The sequence below is a fragment of the Phyllopteryx taeniolatus genome, chromosome 23, assembly GCF_024500385.1.
Source record: "Phyllopteryx taeniolatus isolate TA_2022b chromosome 23, UOR_Ptae_1.2, whole genome shotgun sequence".
NCBI classification, from domain to species: domain Eukaryota; kingdom Metazoa; phylum Chordata; class Actinopteri; order Syngnathiformes; family Syngnathidae; genus Phyllopteryx; species Phyllopteryx taeniolatus.
This window is the reverse complement of record NC_084524.1, coordinates 4,823,415-4,844,064: the sequence shown is the minus strand read 5'-3', so window position 1 is coordinate 4,844,064 and position 20,650 is coordinate 4,823,415. Positions and strand designations below refer to the sequence as shown.

Sequence of the window (20,650 nt, the reverse complement as noted above, 5' to 3'; positions counted from 1 at the left end):
TGCCACCCCCTTTCCCATCCAGGCTGCAGCATCTACTGACAGTAATAACTCTCACAAATGTTGCCTCTGGTCTCGCCGTGGCTCCTTGCCTCCCCTCTGTTCTTCCTCCCTCTTCCCGCTATTGCTATCTATCTTTTTTTTTTTTTGTCCTTTGCCCATTGTAGCTATTAGCCATCCACTGCCCGCCTGCGGCACTTAGCTCCGAGGAGCCAGGAAGCGGGGAAGGATGGAAAGAAAATATATGGAATTAAATAGAGAGATCCGCAGATGTCACCGCTGCACATCCTCCATCTGTCCCCCAACCTTCTTAACCCCCCCTCCCTCTGCTCCTTTTTGTTGTTTTCCCCCCATCGACAAGCCTTTGCTTATTCCCTGCATCCATCTTGTGGATCATTTCCATTTGCAGTGCTTGCTGACCTGAGTTCCTGTTGGTGGAACGTCCCGCTGGCTCCTTTTTGGGGGGAAGCCCGTATGGACCTGTGAGAAGGACGGAGGTTATTGATCAATACTCCCGCACAATTGGACACTTTCTACTCTCTGTAATTTATACAATGGTGGGTTTTTTTGTCCGAAATGTGTGTAGCGTCTTTTTTTTGACTCCAACTACACGAGACAAAGCCGTTGTGTGTTTTAACATACCTGGGTGTGCTCCGTTATTGCGCTTTATTTATTGTGCAAGGTCAAGAGGTCGTCCTTAAGAGTGTTCGCAACAAAGCCGCAACGACTTGTAATCTACGCTCTTGCTAAATCAGCCTATCTGAGTGCATATAAATATGGTAATCCATCGTTTTTCGCGTGGTTTAGTTTTCTGGACCACCCCCGCAATAGGTGAAACCCACGAAGTACCACCCACATATTTTGGGTATCCATAGTTTAAAGCTGTATGAGCCACCCCAGACTTTTATTAATCGTCCCCACACTCCTTATAAACACTTTATATACTCTTAAACCCCTTTTAAACTCTTAAACATGCACTAATGCACAGTAGTAGTATACACTGTGTATATTTGATTCCTTGTAATGTGTTTTTTAATGAATTTTACTTTTTAGTTTGAATGTTTTGGGCTAGGAAGCATTTAGAATTTACAGCATGAGCTCAAAATACACTGAATCCGCAACTTGAATGAATTAAACTAAATGCAGCTACCACTGTATTTGCATTCTAATCCACAGTATTAATACAGGCAGTTATAAGCTTTTCAGGCGGGGGGGGGGGGGGGGGGGGAATCAATTACGTGCCGTTTCGGGCTGGGCCCATATCCCCTGCGGATAGCAAATGTTTACTGGGCATAAAGTGACAAATACGAACCCCGACAAACACACGTTGAGGGCGGAGGCGCCTGCCAGGATCGATAGTGAGCCGCTCGCGAGTGTGACAGGAAGCAGGCGAGATAGATGGGCACCGAAATAAGTCAATGCGCCGACGCGCGTGCGCCTGCGCGTGGGTGTCGAGAGACCACAAACAACGCGGTCGTGACCTTTCAGCAGCACGGGTGATAAAAATGGAGAGAATAAGTTGACAGCAAGCAGATGGAGGACTTGGACAAGGAATTTAAACACAGGGCGACACGGACGGAGCGGGGCGCTGAGGAAGAGGAGAGGATGAAGAGTGGAAATGTCAAAGGACCTTTTTCACCGTGACTGTCGCACGTACGTCCGGGCGCGGCATTAGCGGGAACGCGCAACCTCAGTGTTTGAAAGTTTTTTTTTTTTTTTTTTTTTATTCCATTCCCCTTCAAAAAAAACTAAACAATAAGACATGTATGCGAGCTTCATAAGCTGCCACAAAAACCCGTGGGCATGTTTATGTGTGCAATGTACAGTTGTGCGGGCAAGGGAGGGAGGAGGTGCAAGCAGTTAAAAAGCAAGTGCGAGGGGAGTCAACGGGCCTCATTAGAGCTGACTGATCCTACGCTTTCTCCGCTGTTCCCACCGCTTAACAAGCTCTAATATGCTCACTGAGAGGAGCCACCCACAACCAAGCAAGTGTGTGCGCGCGCGTGTGCGGTGCAGACGCACAGGAAGGATAATTAAAAAAAATAAAAATCAAACACAAGACGACTATCCCGTATTTTCTCTTGTCAGTCAGTGACAAGAAACAACAAACAAAGTGTGAAAATAGCACATGAGGACTCACTCTGCCCCACTTTCAGGACCACCTTCATGCCCTGCGTGGCACAAACTCCTCCCCTCATGCTGTCCAGACCTTGGCGCGTCCCATCTGATGTAGCTGCAAGGATGCAATGACATAATGGCAGTTAGCGACATACACTCACAGACACGCACATGTAGCATAAAGTCCACATCCATTTCAACTGCACAATGTCTTTCTATTCCAAACGATAAATTCTGCGCATATCGTCAACCCATCTGGGGAGCCGACAAGTGACATTTGCAGAAGCAGCAATTTAAAAGCCAGACTCGAAACTTTGGAAATGTCAAACTAGAAAGGCGACGAGCACTTTAATAAGTCCTCATTTTAAGCTGCTCGCTGGCATCCATTAACAAGCCCGCCGGCGTCGCTTGGACTCGACCGCTTTCGCAGCGCCACGACTCCTGTTCAGCCAGGACAAGCCACACCGGATTAATACCGGGTTTGTGGCCGGCAATTTGGCCTTAAATTGAGATTTGGAATGTGTAATTGCATTGCATTAAAAGACTGTCTTTATAAGGGTGAAATAGAAAGCTGCAGGACCGGTTAGGCTCGTTTTATCTGAGCTAAAAAAGGTGGTGATGTTTTGGAGGCAGACGTTTGCGGTCGCCAACAGGTATTTAGGGGTTAACAACTTTGGGCGGTCACCCAAGTATATATAGCTACAAGTCCCTAGAAAGTAAAAATAAATGTCTTCTAAAAATGTATGTAAGTATGTAAAATGAGGCAATAGCCAAAAATCTGACTCCCGAACACACATCCCGACATGTTTTAGCGCTTCCAGCGGATGAAATATATCCCATCGGGGGAGTCGGTGCACCGCGATGACGAGGCGCTCAGGGGGGGAAAAAATAATAAAAAATAAAAATCAGGAAAAGTGAAATGGTTTATATAAAAAAAAAAAAAAAAAAAAAAAAAAAAAAAAAGTTGACTGCTATATCCCCACAATTGAGTCCTACATAGTTCTCAGTCTTCTTCTCGGTTTTCTTCAATTATCTTTTAAACATATATTCTGCATTTACAAAACAAATGAATTCAGTGTACAAGGTCATGAAAAATATAGAATATAGAAAAATATATATATATAGAATCCGCAATCAAGGAAGAAGCCCACACAAGGAGCCAATCAAAAAGCTTCTTCAAAACGTCATCCACGCTTATTTGGAAAAACGAGCGATCAGCCCGGTTGGAGGAAGGAAGGAAGGAAGGTAGGAAGGAAGGAAGGAAGAGTGAGAGAAAAAGGAGGTGCGAAAAAGATGCAACTTGACTTCTCACACCTCCTTCCCTCTATTTCTGCATAATGCAGAGTGTGAAAGCACGAGGGCGGTTTGCGAAGAGGCGAGACGGGGTCAATGCATAAAGCATACTTTCTGAAATAAGGCGACAAGAGTGCATTTGCAGGGATAATGCACGGGGATGCCAAAAAACATTTTCTCAGGTCCAAAAATGGAATCCAGGGACGTTCCCAAGGTGTAAAGCTCGACGGTCCAAAATTAGAAGGGCTGACCTGATACAGGTGATATTGTCAAAATGGGAATTGATGAGCGAGGACGACGAAACGGACCCGTCCGCTCAACCTCGGCCACTTTGAGACTAATGTTCTCCGACACCCGGAGGGAAGGCGAGCGGGCATAGTGGAGGCGAGGAGGTCGTGCGGGGGGGTGGGGGCCGGGAGACGTGATCGGCCGTGACAAGGTGTTGCCGATACGACGGTGACGAGAGGGCTTGTGATGTCATGCGATTTTGAACGGTAACTCAAATGTGGCTCGAAAGCTGATGGCCCGACTTCCCGCGCCATCTCAGGGCGTTTGTGGCGGTCAGCGACGAGTAATGGACTCAAATGAGGAAAGATATGGCCGCCCGTGGCTGCGATTTGGGACGAGATGAAAGGGGAAAGCGGGGAAGGAAGAAGGGAGACGAAGGAGGGATGAGTAATTGAGACAATGATGAGCAGTGATGGCGGGAGGGAGGTTGAAACGCCAGAGGACCGAGGAGAGAAAGGATGTCTCACAAAATCCAAATCAGTAAAATCCGGCTCCGTCACACCAGGACGGCAGGAAAGGAAACGAAAAGGTGACGAGATCAGTCCTTCATCGACGTAACCTGCTGATTTAAAATGTCATTGTCGGCCGTTTCACAGTGTACTTTTGCCGCAAAAAGCGAAGCGTGGAGAGTCTCTGTCGCCCAAAATGCACCAGCGCGGTCCATTTGTTTTCATTCACTTCACACAGCTATGGCAATTGACAATTTCTCATTTGCAATGCCGACATGGCAGCAGGAGAGTAGAGTAAAATAAAAGGCAATACATTGACAAACAAACTGCACAGCGGGATATAGTTAACATACGCCAACGATCCATCGTCTTTCCATCACATCCTCCAGACACGTTCAAAAGCAGACAAGTCCGACATTTTCACTGAGCTTTAAAATCACACTGAAATAGTAAGCATTGTGCTTTGTGAATCAAATTGAATCACAAGTGAGTATGTCTTTTGTTCTTTTCGCTTGCCTCTCTGCCGCCGACTAACCGTCTTATTGGTTTTTGTTTCGTTTTTTTCCCCCTCCTAGGTTCGGTCTGTTGGGTCCAATTGGGCCGCCCTGCCGATCTGCTGCGAAGTTTCGCGAGTTCCCGGCGCGCCTGGGTGTGTGCGTGCGTGTGTGTCTGTGAAGAGCGTTCCCTTCTGTGCGGCTTCGCCTTTCGCGGAGCCAAGTGAGTTTCTCAAGCGGATGGCGTGTATGTGTGCGCTTTCAGTCGGGTCGAATGTACAGTTGCCTTCCTGTTTAAATTTGTTTTGCTCTCTCTCCAGAGCGCCATGTGTGTCTGGGCGATGATGAAGAGCATACATTTCTCGCTCCTGAACCGCCCTTACCCAACCCCAAAAATATTTTTTTTTTTAAAAATGTGAAGAAAAAAAAAAAAAACTCTCTTGAAGCCTTTTCAGAAATGTGCTGACGCTTTATGAGCATTAATGAAGCCATCATAAGCTATTAGTTTGCGGGCAAACGGAATTTGGGTTGAAACAGGACAGGCACTATTTGGTCTCCACATGGCAGAACAGAAAAAAAAAATTGAAAGTATTATTTTTCTCTTGCATTCCATTTCTGATCCACAAGGCACCGCTTCTTCCAACGCAGAGTGAAGTTTCCTCACATTTTCAATTTCCCTCTTTTCCTCAGCCCCCCACGGAGTTTTTAGTTGTTTTTTGTTTTGTTTGCATTACGGTTCTCGCAAACAACATTACGTTAATGACAACAAAGCATTTCCATGCGGGCGTCACGGTCACGTGTTCGACCCCACATGACGTGTCGGATGCCAACCAAAACACACACGGAAAAGCTACAGGGGAGTCACGCAATCGTCCCCGATTTCACACATGGCCCCGCAAAGTCGACACCGTGAACTCCAAGCGCGCTCGACACGGGAAAGGAAGGAAAAAAAAAAAAAAAAAAGTGTGCGCTGACGCGAGGAGCACATGGACGGACGGATGCGCATGCTTGGATGTGAATGGTTGGTCCAGGGGCCTAGGAGTAAAAAGCGCCGCTGGAGGCCCCCACGCTGCTTGTTTCAGTCACGCTGTTGTTTGTCTTTGACTAAATCCGTGTCGCAATACATGAGAAGGCCCAGCTTGAGCCATGTGTGTGTGTGTGTGTGTGTGTGTGTGTGTGCGTGCGTGTGTTCCGTAGCAGCTGATGTTTCGTGTGTGAGCGCAAAAAAAGTCAGGGATGTTTTCAAATATGTTCCTGAGACCAAGTTGTTCAAGAGTTCATAGTCTACTTTATCAAAACACATCGCAATGACATAATTCAGTAGAGTTTAAAGAATTAGACAAAAACAAGTCAACGTAAAAATTGGTTAGAAACAACAGGAATATAAAAATGCACGTTCAATAGGAAGAGAAAAAAAACCCAACAACGACATTCCAGGACCGATGCCGAATTGAGTTTTTACTTCTATAATAGTGATACAATCGAAAGAAGATAGAGAATATGTGTCTGTCAGTGTTGTTATATTGTCTGTCTACTTGTGTTGCGTTCAAATAACTGCGACACCGACGCTATTTGTTAGCCTGTTTATAGGGTCTGTTAGCATTAAGCTAAGCGGACTTTCCTAAGGCAAAGTTAAGTGGTTGCACCGTCATCGTAGCTGAACTTTTAGCTCGCAAGTCCGAAAGTCGGGTCACTCTAATATCAAGGCACCACTCAATAGACCTTTTTTTTGGACAAATTTGAAAAAGGGCCCGAGCGAGAAGGCTCTCACGTGAATCCCTAGACGGGAAAAACACGGCTCACGAAACAAAATAAAATGCGTGCGGCTTGCTGCGTGACGTAACGTCGCTAAAGTGGCAGCCATGTAGGACAGTCACAAGCAATGTTCCGCACAACTGGGACAGCGCTCCCATCCCGGGGCAGCGAGGCCATGCTCGACTGTGTGTGTGTGTGTGTGTGTGTGTGTGTGTGTGTTGCGGCTACAAAATGCTCTCCCGTCCGAGTGAAGCACGCATTAGAAATGTTTATTTCGGTGACCTCCTATCAGGCAAACCCGGAGCGACGAACTTGGTGGGCCCATTGAGGTCGGCGAGTTCAGCGGCATGTTTGTATGTTATGCATTCCAGCGTATACACACACACACACGCGCGCACGCACGCACACGCACAACCGTCCTCCATTACTTCAGCCAATAGACTGAAGGCCTTGAAGAAATGGGTCAAGCTCTTCTTCCTCAACGTCTCATGATTGTGTTTTTTTTTTTTTTTTCCTCTTATTCCCAAGCTGCTCCAAGAATCCGCTCGTTCCAACACGGCAGGATCTAAACCGTTCAAATCCATCGTGGAAAACCCGCAGCAAGTCGGAGACGTGTGTGTGTGCGTGTGTGTTAAAGGATCTTGCCTGGGAGGATATACATATTCAAACACGGACATCCTGGAAATGTAAACAAGACACTGGAACGTCTTGCGAGAATGTTGTTAGTCAGCATAAAATGAAAAAGGAAGACCAAAAAAATAGGGGCTGAGATGAAATTATACATCGTCACTGTCAGGCGGAATCTCTAAAAAGGGCAACTTTTCAGAAAATCATTGAATCAAATGAATCTGATCAGTTCCTTCTGCAATACAGCGATCCATTTTTAACAAAACAAGCATACTCAAATGTATATAACCTAACTATTTTCACTCATTGTCAAAAAATTAAAAAAAAAAAAATCTGACTTTCAATCAATCATAATGCCGCACAGCTCCCGCAGAGTGAGCGAAGAGGCGGAGTTTAACAACACTTCAAGGGAGTTAATAGATTTGTTCTTAAGCTGTTTTCAACACTTTGAATTGGCTAATGTGAAAAATAACAATGACTCATTTGTAAAAAAATAAATAAATAAACACAAAATTGCCAATATTTGGACATGAGGCTTCTGCTCAACAGCAAAGATAAATAAAAATTTGAGGATACTGAATTCCATCAATCCATGTCCTATGGCGCTTTTATTCATTTATCGATGGCAGCCATTTAACACATTCACTGCCATTGACGGCTTTACAAGTCAAGTTTCCATGTTTACTGGGAGTACTGGCAGTGAATTAACAGGTCGCGTATCAACAAAGAATCAACCTAACGTACACATTTTCCACATATATTTGCCTTTCTATATATACACAGGTCGCACATTGTGCTTGTATTTTAGCCGTTAATAGACATTTGGGGTGTGTGTGATTGTTCGCCGCCTCTCCATAAACACAAACATCCTCTCATGATGTACTGCGATGTCACTCAAGCGCAGCGAAGGAGAAACAACGGGAGACAGCGACACCCAACTGCAGGCTTCACATCCCCCCGTCACTTGTCAGACTCATCACCGCACGCACACGCTCGCACACACACGCACACGCAGAATGCTCCACTGTGACATTGTCTGTCATTGCTGGCTTATAGCGTTGGCATCAGGCCCACAAAAACGTTCAAGCCAACGCGGGATGAGAGACCTTTGAGCGAAAACCCCACTGATCCTATTTTGCATTTATCTGAAGAAAAAAAACAACAACAACAACAACATTCCCAAGCTGTCAGAGTCGACGTTCTGGCTGATGAAGTTCAGTAAATAACACGGATCTTTGGAGCGCGAACGTATCCAGGTGAAGGACAAAAGTCTGCTTCTTGGGAAGTGGGTCGGAGGTCTGAAGGGAGGAACGATCTGTGACATGCATCTGGAGGGAAAAGGGAAAGCAAGTGGGAAGAAGGGGGCGAGCTTCTAATTTAAGATGACGGGACGCGGAAGGGATTGAGGATGGCAAAAATGAGGGAACAAACGACAGCTATCCATGACTGGCCACTTCATTAGGTACACCATCTCATGCGATCCAACGCAAAAACGGATATGACAGTTACATTTGTAGGTATTAATTTGACAAAATGTTCATTGCTGTGGTTGTAGAAGTGCACGTACAGTATAGACACACAACCATTTACACACAAGGACAATTTAGACCACTGGGGTCAAACCCAAGGCCCGGGGGGCCACATCCGCCCCGCCACATCAATTTATGTGGCCCGCGAAAGCAACGCGAGTGCGTCGACTTCATCTTTCCTGCTAAAATGACAACACTGCAAATCCTCTTCACTTTTAACAGCGTCGATTGCAAACATTTTCGGAACCAATCCCCATTTTAAAATAAACTGTGAATTAACAACTTTTTACTGGCTTCTGATTTCAAACATAGTCCGTCAGCGATTTTTCCGTGTAATGTATGAATTGAACATTTGCTGTAAATGACGGCCCTCCGAGGGAAACCATCAGATGTGACGATGTGGCCCGCAGCAAAAGTGAGTTTGACACCCCTCAATTGAGAAATCAATGTACCCCATTGAAATGAATTTAAATGATAATCTGTTCCAACTTCCCTCCAGACACCACATTTTTAGTTATGCTTTTTCATAAAGAAAAATAGCACTGTATTGTAAAGCTATCGAACAGCTTTGGAATCGAGTATTCCATCTTATGATTTGGATGAAAGTTGATTTTTCGTTACGAAACAGTAACGTAAATGTGAAGTGCAGGTATTTTTTTATTTTTTTTATACACTTGGGTTCCTCATGTTCTACTTTAGTATCTGGGACTATTGATGGTGTTAGGCTTGAACAGGCGGGGCCTGGCCGGGTGAGTGACGTGGGCGTCGGCGAATGAGAGCGTCTAGAAAAACATCCCAGGTGAAGCGACCACCGTATGTCAGCCCTCGAACAAACTCAAAAGTTCACCACTGGTGGAGGGAAAATGTCAGAAGTTTTTGCTTCTTAAAAAAACAAACAAAACAAAACAAAAAAAAACACATTCAACACCAATGTTGTAAAAGTCACAAAACCCTGCAAAAGCAAAGACGACTTGAGCCACGCCGGACCTCCCAAAGCAACACCTGCTGTTTGGCTTCGGCCTTCCCGCACTGACATGAAAGGTGACCCTTTAATAAAACACTCCAAACTTGTCTCAAACTGGAGCAAAAGCACCACTGCACTGCAGCTCATACTCAGAACGCCATCCATGTTTCAGAGCAATTGTGCACATTAGGGCTGCACAGTCGATCCCAGCGGACTTTGGGTGCGAGACACCCCGGACTGGTCGACAGCCAATCACAGGCCGCAAAGGCGAACAAGCGTTCACGCCTTCAAACAATTTACGGAGTTCAATGAAGCCGACGTGCATGTTTTCGGAATGTGGGAGGGGACGACACGCACCGTGGCTGTGTTCCTACCGCGTGTGTGCGTGTGTGTGTCCTTGTTGTTGCACATGCGGTACAATTCGGAGATGTTTTGCTAATCTGCAACAGTCCAGTCTGCTTTCTGTTGCTGGCTACCCCCCTCCCGCTCTCCCCGCCTGCCGTTATTATTGTTTCCAAAAGGAGGAAAGCACGTGTGCGCACGCACACACACACACACACACACGCGTACACATGCACACACATACATGAGAGGCAGCCAGCCGAAATAATGCATCTTGACATGTGTGCCTGCATACCGCTGCAGGGAGAGATTGGAGAGAAAGAAAGTGTAAAGAAGGAGGGCGAAATATGAAGGGCAGGATGATGGACAGCGGAAGGCATCGTGCAATTATATAGTGTCTCCGTGCGTTTGCGTGTGCGTCTGTGTGTGCGTGTCGCAGTAAAAGAAAGGGAGTGATGACAGTTGTTTGTTTAGCTCCTCTGCGATTAAAGCAGGCTGCTCCAAACTGTGTGTTCAAGCTATATGGCAATCTGTCTGTTGTCTTAGCCTCGATGCGTGTGTTTGTATGTGTGTGTTTGTGTGCGCGTCCGCCTTTCTTGAGCGTCAGTGTGTTTGCGCCGCTGATGCATCGGTCTGTCTTCAGTTTTCAGAGTGTGTCGACACGTCTGCAGGTTTGTCTCCATCCCCGCCCTAAATGTTTCCGCATCGAATCTGCAATGGCGTCTCGACATACGAGTGGCTCGACTTCCAACTTTATCGCGCTATGATTATTTTTTTTTTTTTTTCTTGGCTTTGATTTGCAAACGAACACTTTTGTTCATTGAAAACAACCACTGAGCTTAGACTTTCAGTCCGCTAGCTTCATGGAATAGCATCTTTGTTGCGGCGCCGTAACCCTTTGGGTCACGGATTGAACACAATCTGTGCAGCAACAAAAGGCGATAAAGAACATAACAGTACACCGTCATATATTCTTTATCCTCTGCGTCGAACAGTGAATATCAGTGCCGAACTGATGAGCCGAAACGTGTCAATGAACAATAAATATATGCATCTCTGTCTTATGCTGCCCCCAGGTGGCCAAGGTGGGCACACTAGAAAGCAGCAAAACGGCCATTCAATCGATGCAGTTGGACAAAAACTGTTCAATTCTCCTTTTCCTCATTAAAATACGCATTACAGCCATTTTTACATTCAAATCAATAGGAAACGACGATTTGCCTTTGAATGGCTGACAAATGCCAGCTCGTTTGGTGCGAATCGAAGTATTGATGCAACACGCACAGCCAGTGCGTTTGGTCATTTCAAACTTTTTTTCTTCAAAAAAAAGTACGTGAGCATTGTATATCCCTGAATAAACAACATGATAATTGGTCTCCAGCTGGTTTTATTTCATCGAAACGTCTTGAATTACTCCAAGTCGTCGGAGGAGCTGCCCGTCTGCCGCGCTGATCTGGACTTCGTCACGTGTTTCCTAATTGCGCTCCAAAAATAACAAAGCCTGGATCGCCGTACACGTGTATCAATCATGGAAGAATAACAAACCACACTGTTTGGCTTTTTACATCGTAAAGTCGAATAAAAACAGGACTTCAATCTTTATTAACGCTTCAAACCATCCCAAAATGGGACCTGCCTAAAGGGAAGAGCAGCCTTCCAAGCAAGGTGGAACGCGGCTAAAGGGAATAAATAAAGGTTAAAGCAATAAAACAGAGCAGCCATTCTCTATTCTAAAGCATGTCTTGGGCAAAAGAAATAAAAATAAATAAAGAATGGCCACAACAGGGCCTGTTTCTCCTCCTCGCAGCGCCTCCAGGAAAGCAGCGGGGGGCGCTGCGGCTGAATTAGCCCACTGTTTTCACTCATTAGGCCGCACCCAACGCCTCACGTTTTCGCTCTTTTATTTGCGCCCCTTTCGTCGCTCCCAACTTCTCTGGCGCACAAAGAGGCCGCTCATAATGAGAGTGTGCGTTATTCCATACGTGTGTGTGAAGGATTATGGCAGCTCCAACGCAGTGAATAGGGGCCAGGCTGGGGCCCCGGCCTGGCTGAATTAATTACTCTAATTAGCTTCTTAATTGCATATATTAAGCCGCTGGTGAGCTGCCGTTTTTGGGGCCAGATTGGCCTACGAACACGCACACACTTACGAAACACCTGGGTGGCAAGCCAGCTAGCTCGCTAGCTAGCTAGCGCCATCGCCCTCGCCTCGATCCACTTGAGGTACAAGTGGAGAAACGGGGACCGAGGTTCTCCCGCCCACGCCCCCGCACCTCCACGGTGGCGCTATTCAATTATCCACCCTCGACTTCATCAATATATAATAAGCGGATAGAACAAGAGCAGATGTGCGGTATTACGGGCGATAATTCCCCTAAGGGGCAGCCGAGGGGATTCATTTGGCATCTACTGAGAATATTTGAGCGCTTGTGAGCGGACAGACCTCCCCCAAGGCCTCTAATTTGGATCATCACAAAGTACAGGAGATAAACTCCTCCTGTATTTTGCTGTGAATAATCATGTGCGAAAAACCACAAACAATCATTGCTAACAGTAACGGCTAATGAGTCACTCTGCCCAATGAAGTGCGGCCTATGGGCCCCGAGGGGTCGTGACCTTGGCGGCGCGGTGATTTGGGGTGAAATGTAGCCAAAGTACAAGACAACAATGAAGATTAGTGGAGAGCGAGTCAACAGCTAATGAAGCGCTCTTCCGTACACAAACACCGCGCACGCGTACACGCACACACACGCACAGATAATGACGTCTTTTGTGTAGTTTTGGAAGCAATTAGAACGCTTAAATGGTGACTCAAAAGGATTTGCAGCCAATTGTTTGTCCTTGTTTGTTTGACGGTGGACCTTCCCGCTCCATCATGTCTCCTCCTTTGTGACCGAACGTCTACGTCTAAAACTGTATTTCCGCCCCCGCGGAGGTCTGAGTGGCCGGCGCTGCAGCGTTCGAGAAAAAAAAAAAAAAAAACGTGCTTCCAGATATAAAATAATTGCTGGGTAAGACAAGCAAAAGATACTATTTCGTCTCATCTTTAGTCTTTTTTTTTTTTTTTTTTAAAGATATCCATATCATTAGCCTAATAGCAAAATTGCTCAAGTCATTTTAGCTTACTGTCAAAATATCAATTAAAAATACAGATCTGCTTGCTAAAAATGTGCTTTTCTATTAACGGTCTTGGACACGAACTTTTTTTGGGACAATAACGAGTGGAAAATAAGTTAGATACATTTGAGTAAGCCTGTTTTGTTGTTGTTTTTGTGTCGAGCTCAGAATGTGTACATGAATTTGTCCATGAAGTTGATTGGGGGGGTCATGTTTGTGTGATCCTGGCCACTAAATCAAGCGTTATATTAGTGAACTAATGCTGTCTACTGGTGGCAGAGGTCAGCTGGTGAGGTGCGCTTGTTTTAAACACCCCCCTGCCTCCAAACACACACACAGTCGGTTGCTTAGGGGAAGGCTGGTTGCACACAATAGCGCTTTTGTCTATGTTAGCGGTGAGAAATGTGTGTCTGTGTGTGTGAGAGAGAGAGAGAGAGAGAGAGAGAGAGAGAGAGAGAGAGAGAGAGAGAGAGAGAGAGAGAGAGAGAGAGAGAGAGAGCAACCTAATGCACAAAGGTTAAATGAATCATATAATGTTAACCAGGCCCGATCCAATTAAGAAGGGATTCTTCAGTGTGTGACCTTTAGCAGGAGAGACATATTCACACTCTCGCATGTAATCACCCCCCCCCCCCCCCCACACACACACACACACACACACACAACTAAGACGCACACACAAACACACAATCTCACAACAGACAGGAGCTGGCCTCTGATTGCTGACCTAAATCAACCCGGCGATCTGTCACTTTCTCATACTTACACTTGTCACAGACTTTTTTTTTTTTTTTTTGCGTCTTTTCTCTCCCCTTCCTCTCCTCCTCGCTCTCGTTTGTTTTTCTTGTCAAAATCATCCCTCTCTCTCGCCCCGTGTCACTTTTATTCAGCCTACCCCAGGCCGAGCTGCTTTCTCCCACTAAAACGCCTCATAGGTGTCACGTGATATTACCAAGAAAAAAAAAAAATATATATATATATATATATATATATATATATATATAAATAAAAATACAGTGAGATTCACGGAGGTCCAGGATGGAACGCTCTCCACTGCCGGGGCAATATTTGTCATTTGCGATGAAGAAACTTTGCTTTGAAATTTCAATAAGTGTTTTTCCAGACCAGTGACTCAAGTATGGAACCGGGCCATAGGGAGAGAGCTGGATTTTCTATGAAGATGAATGACTTATAAAGCTCAAGAGAGGCTGGAAAACGTGCTCTCAAGCGAAAGGCACTCTGAGGAAGACACCTGGGCAAAGGCTGCTGAAATCAATGAGCTTCCATTTTCATCTTAATAGCTGCAAGGAGGTCAAGTTTCATCTGGGATATGGAAAGTACAAAACCTGAACATGTTCCGAGATTTTGCATTCGATCCGGATTAAACTACAATTGAAATTACCCCACCCCCCCAATATATATATATATATATTGTTGCAGCCACCCAAAAACATTGTCGTAAAGTGTTTTTCATAAAAATAGCACTCGATCGTAATGTAGTTTCTAAAAACATACAGTGATGATGTAATTAAATTGAACGTAAAGACAGTGAACAGTGTTCGATATATTTTTTGCTGCAGTTCGGTGGCGATTGTGTTGCTCCTTCTTCCACCTCCGAAAGACGCCGTAATATTTGTCATTCTTCGTAGAGGAGAATGAATATAACCCTGTGAACATTGGATTATTTGTCTACGTGTGTTGCTCCATGGTTTTGTTCAAATATCCATTTCTTAAAGAGTTTTAACACCACGACAGAGATGCTGTTTTTTTTTTTTTTTTTTTTTTTTTTTTAGCCCATCTATGGCATTTCCAATTATGTGTCCACATTAAGCCTGCAGACTTTAAGGCACAGTTATGTGCTTTTTTTTTTTTTTTTTGAAAAATTTTATTTCTTTGTTAGTAAACTTCAACTGGTAGAGGCAATAAACAACTTGAACGATTTTTGGAAAAAAATTGCAAGTCGGGCCACTCGTATCTCACGGCACCGCCGTAGATGCTTTTTGTGACATTTTGGTTTGGTGTTGTGCCCCGAGAGGAAGTCAAATATGTGCATTGGTAGAATTCGGTCGTTGTTGTTTTTTGGCCTTTTCCTTGCACTTAAGCGTCAACAAGTCAAAAGGCTTTCGACACCATCAAATATTCAGCAGCTATACATTTCTCAGGACTCCCCGGATTCCATCATTCACACACCTGAGCGCGCATCCCACGTGGAGGCGGCGGGCGCAGCTCATTGACTGCGCAGTGCAGATTTCCTCCCCGCCGCATCGTCTCCTCTTTTGTCTTTTGTCGGAGCCGCATCTCTCCACCCCCCTCGCACCTCTTCATCTGCCGCTCACCTTCACCCTCCTCATCCCTCCAAACCGGATCCGCCGCCGCTCGTGTCATTTATTTCAGCGCGCAAGCCCTGCATTATTGAACACTTTGACAATGCCGTACTGCGCTGCGACGTCAAACAATTAGACCACACACAAACGCGCGCGCTCACAATTAATGACTTCAAAACACACGGCTTTTAGAGTCCACTCACTCTTCTATTATTCATTTTAAGTTTGTTGCTTATGTGGGTCCTTGTGTGACGGCGAGCACCAGGCTCTCCGCAAAGCCCCGGGGCTCCTGCTGCATAAAAGCCCGGCTGGGAGTCCTTCGGTTGCTCGCTCATTCGCGCCCACGCGGGCAAAGAGGGGAGCGTTGGGGGTTGGTGTCCGCATTCATGCGCACTCACGAAACACGTCAACAAAACCTGTGCGCGCGCGTGCACACACACACACACACACATACACACACACCATCTGTCTCAGCATGCAACAACACCACAGCAGTCCCGCAGTGTGTGACCTGCTCACTACAACGAGTCGGCAAACTTTTGGAGCTATTTCTGAGGATGTTTACAGCTACGAATGTGTGTCCGTGTTCGTGTAAGTGTGTGCGTGCGTGCGTGTGTGCGTGCGTGCATATAATCAGGGAAGGCCCCCCCCCCGTGTGCGCCGATGTGAGTGTGCATTCGTTAGCGGTGGTCAAGTGCGTGTGCGGTAAAGTGAGGGAGATCGCGCGCGCACGCACACACACACACACACACACACACGCACACACACAAGGTCAAATGTATGTTGACTGTGAGGCGGCCATCATTCACCGTGACGTGTTTGCAGACACATGAGTGTGTCACGTTTGAATCCTTTTGAAGTAGTAAGACACGTGTGGATTGCGTTTTTTTTTTTTTTTTAAGACACTCGTCTACTCATCATACTAATTCGGTTTCCGTCATTTTTGCTTGCTGTTGTCTAACAAGGAGGTGAACGGCAAAGTTCACATCACACGTTTGAGCCTTGAAAATTTCCGAGGATCTCCACTCGGGTGCCTTTCTGTGACTCTTCCAGTTTCTCTGTATCTCAGTCGATGTGTGCATGTTTATGCTATGTTATGTTTGCGCGTGAGATGTGGTGCATGTGTGTGTGCGCGCGTGTGTGTGTGTGAGATGAGGACACAGGCTTACATAAACTCTGACCTGTTATGAATGAAAACATCCATCAGTGAGTATGACGAATCAATTTTGCCGCTCTCTCTCTCTCCCGTCCCCGGGGGGGGGGTGCAAGGAAGAAAAGAATGGCTTTTAATGGGATTCGAGTAATCTGATTACTCAGCGGTGGCATCTGTAATACATTAGTGACCTTCCAAAACAAAGTCATTAGATGAAAATCCCCGCCGCCGCCGCCGCTCGATTTGTAAATGAAGCCATTAGTACTTGTCAGTGATGACCACGCAATAGCGTGCTTGTGAGTTTCAAGTCATTAACCCTTGCGTACTGTTCATGTTCCATGCGCACCTACAATGTTCCGTGCCAATTTTGGAATATCCTGATCGTCTATATCAAATTATGGACCTTTCAGAGAGCAACAGGTGCGTGATTCCGCGGGACTGTTTCATACTCCCCCTGTCAACAATCGTTCCTACTGTCTCATTTTAAAAAAAATAAATAAATACAATTTTATTCTCTTTTTTATTTATTTTTTTATTTTTTTAACGCTTAACTGTCCGAGAAGTGTCATATAACTGCGGGAGCCGTGCGGCGATATGCCAGCTCAAGATCGAAAGTGACAATACTTTGGTTAGAAACATTTGCGTAAGCTTGGGTTTTGTTCAAAATGGATCACCGTAATACTTGCTGTAATACGCAGATTAATTCCCACCTATTAAACTGCTTAGTCAGCTTATCGTTTGATTTATTGCATCGCTCGCGGCTCTAAGACCTTTGATCCGGGAAGATTATTTCCTGAATAGCAGTGATTTTGGAGATTGTCTGGAAATGAAGGCATGAAGGCTATCAGGCACGTATCCCCCTCGTACGGCCATCTTGAAGTCACTAAGGCCCCGAAATGCGTCATTCGATGAGCCGGTTATTAACGATCCGGCAGCGTCATTAAACGGGACACCATACGCGCTGCTCTTCATTAAGCGCCCATCCCAATTAAAGCTCATATATCGTTATCAATAAGTTATCAGCGCCAGATGCTCTGCGCTTTAAGCTACTCTGCTTTCACACCTATCCATGTGTGTGTGTGTGTGTGTGTGTGCGTGTGCGCCTGCGCGCATGCGTGCGCGACCTCCGGACTCCATCGATCAGGCTGGAGCTGTCAATCGATGCGTCTGAGCAACGCGTGTGTGCGTCGAGGTGATAAAAGTGTCGGATGTTAACTGGCTTGCTCACGGGAAGACCAAATCAAGTAAGGAAAGGATTTTTCAATCACACACTAAGGCTGAGCGATACGGCCTTCAAATGAAATTGCCGATTTGTTTATTTCGGGGTTTTTTTTTTTTTTTCTCACAAAGGCCAATTTCCGATTTTAATCCACAGTTCTCTTTGGTTGACAGAAAATGCAAAAAAAGAAAATGACTTCATTCAAAGCAAGTTTTACTTTTGTTTTTCTTCCCCCTTGTGGGATTTGCTTTATTTCTCCTGATGCAAAACAAGCTTTGAAATGTATTGTTCCCCCCCCCCCCCCCCCCCCCCACATCAGCAGGGACATGGATTCAAATATAGAAGCTGTAAATAAAAAATAAAAAAAGAATAAAAAACGTTATTATTATTATTTATTTTTTTAAATTGTCTTGACAAATCTATTCAAATTGCAATTGCATTTCACCGACATTTACAATGTTTAAAAAGTATATTTGAATACGTTTCAATGTGCGTTTGGGGGTATTTACCTATCGAAAAAAAACAAATGATTTTTCATCCCATCACGGTTAAACGTCGAACCCGACACAAAGCAGAGCGAGGACTCGCTCTTCCTCCCCTCTCTCTCTTCATCTATTTAAATTTTTTTTTTTTTTTTTTTTTGCATTTCTCACCGCAGATGAGAGGAAGTGAACAGACATAGCGTGTGCGCACCTGAGTGCATCCCGCCTGCGAGGTGCGTGGGAGGAGAGAACCAAACAACTCACTCTCACTCCTGAGGTGTTTTTGCATTGTGTGTGAAAATAAAACAGAATAAAACAATGCCCCCCCCCCACGCCCTCCTCCTCCTCCCCTCCTCCCTTCGGCTTCCCTTGATGATCTCATCGTCAGGTACCAGAGAGGCCCGAACAACCTGCACCGAATCGACCAAAGCGAAACCCGTTTTCGCCTTTTGCGGTTGACGCAAACAACAAACGGGGCCGATAAACTGGACGCTGACACTCAAATGCGCAAAAACACCGGCAGACCGCATTGAACCACAAAAACATGGCGCAATTGTCAAGGAAGAAGCAGGTTGCCACAAACAGAGGAAGTGGGTGAGAATAAAGGAGAGAGTGGATATTTTGACCTCGCCCCATCCACGTCGATCGGATGCATTTTGGCGACAGTTGCTCTGCACATTTTACTTCATCCACAGGCACACGTGAAATTATTTTTATTTTTTTAAAACTGTCACAGCCGCCAGCTGGTTCTCGCTTTAGCTTAATTTTATTTTTTTTTTAATTTCATTTGTTCAGTTACTAAAAAGTTACTATAAGTTTTTTTTGTTTGTTTTTTAAATTTAAACCTGGCAACCCACCAGTATGCTATGACGTGGATGTTAACGTCAATTTTAACGACCGTCAGCGTGATAAACAAACGCAGTCGGGCCCCAATCAGAGATCAAGCGTAGCGAGCAACACATTCACTTCACGCCGCACTCACCGATGATGTAGTAGTCGTGCATGCTTTTGAACTCGTGGCCCCACAGGTTGGGCGAGAACTCCTGGAACTTGATGGTGAAGCGGCGTTCCCGCGTGGGCTCGTCGCACGTCAGCACGATGTTGGGCGGCCCCGTCACCTCGCAGCGGTCCGCCTGTTCCCGCGACGACACCAGGTACAGCTTGTAGAACTCGTACTCGGGCGTGGAGCGCGCCGTGTCCAGCGGAGGGCAGATCAGGTCCAGCCGGTCGCCGATCTGAGGGTAAAGGACGTAGCCCTTATCGTCTCGAAACCTGCAAGGGACGGCGGGAGGAAGTCGTCAGGTCAGATTCTCGGATCCAGTCTCAGTTGGACCAAATGCATTGGGCATTTGACAACGAAGTGACTTTATCGTACGATGCGGCGCCTCCTGGAATGGATTGCGTTACGCTACGTTGACACACGTACACCACGGCAGACAACTTTCGCGCCACCACGGACAGAAGACAACTTGGAAGCGATCCGTTGCGAGATGGGAAACATATTTTACACTCGCCACCGACAATCCTTCTCAGCCTTGACATAGCTGTTGACGCTTCATGTTCAATGTGAATAACGGGATTCCGAAATAAACACCTCCAGTTTTTTTCCCCCCACATTACAATTCACGCATTAGTGACCCAAGTTTTAAGGAAAATGTCACAAACTTTTTTCACTTCCCAGATCTCAACTTTCCAGAATCCGAGCGGACTCACGAGCAACATTTGGGCTTCCTTTCACTGCATTTTTTTTTTTTTAAACTCACAGCCGTCAACAATGAAGCTATTCATGTGGCCGCACTTTGAAACGCGGTGTGGTGGGACGGGTTGGGGGGCAGAGGTGACACTGATGGAGTTTTTTTTTTTTTGGGGGGGGGGGTGCAAGAGAAGGAGGAGGAGGGGCTTTCTTTTCTTCTCCCGGGCCGAAACATCATTTTTTTTCACCCAAGCATCGACCTCCGGGACCCCCACTCCTTGAGCGTCTTCTAACGCCGCCCCCTCCCCATCCATTTGACACATTTGAAAAGCAAGGTGGACTTGCGTGTCTCCTCTCCTCTGCATGTCGACGGACATTTCCAAAATTCCACAGCGGCAATCTGAGCCCATTGCGGATCCCGAGCTGGGCACACAGGTGCCACCACTTGTCTGTTTGCGTGGAATGTGCGCGTGTGTCATGCGGGGCTGAAAAGAATCAAATCCACGGCGAAGGCGTTCCGACGCATTTGCAATTTCCAAATGGCATACTTTTTCCATACCTTCATTTGCTGTGAAAAAACAAATCGAATATTTTTTTTTTTACATTTGAGTAAATAGATGCGTAACCCTCGTAAATAAATCGATCACGATGTCAACCTTCACTGTCCTTGAATGCATACAGCTTGGCGGGAGGCGGAGCCAACAAAATGGGGTTCTATAAGGGAACAATGAAAGATCACGCCGCCATTTTCTTGCGGCGGGTTAGATTTATGGCGTCCCATCCACATAAAGCTGTCCGCTCTAATC

At 45.9% G+C, this 20,650-nt stretch overlaps 1 protein-coding gene across 3 annotated transcripts in view; it reads right to left on the bottom strand.

The window, feature by feature from the left end:
* efnb3b (ephrin-B3b) overlaps nt 1-20,650 on the bottom strand; it is a 50,578-nt gene that overhangs the window by 8,021 nt on the left and 21,907 nt on the right. For 2 of the 3 annotated variants that reach the window (XM_061763771.1, XM_061763772.1), the window contains 3 exons: nt 19,134-19,423; nt 2,138-2,230; nt 418-477 (listed from right to left, as the gene is read on the bottom strand). In XM_061763771.1, the coding sequence (XP_061619755.1) occupies nt 418-477; nt 2,138-2,230; nt 19,134-19,423 (443 nt within the window). The remainder of the gene's footprint in view (nt 1-417; nt 478-2,137; nt 2,231-19,133; nt 19,424-20,650) is intronic. The other variant, XM_061763773.1, reaches the window with a different exon arrangement.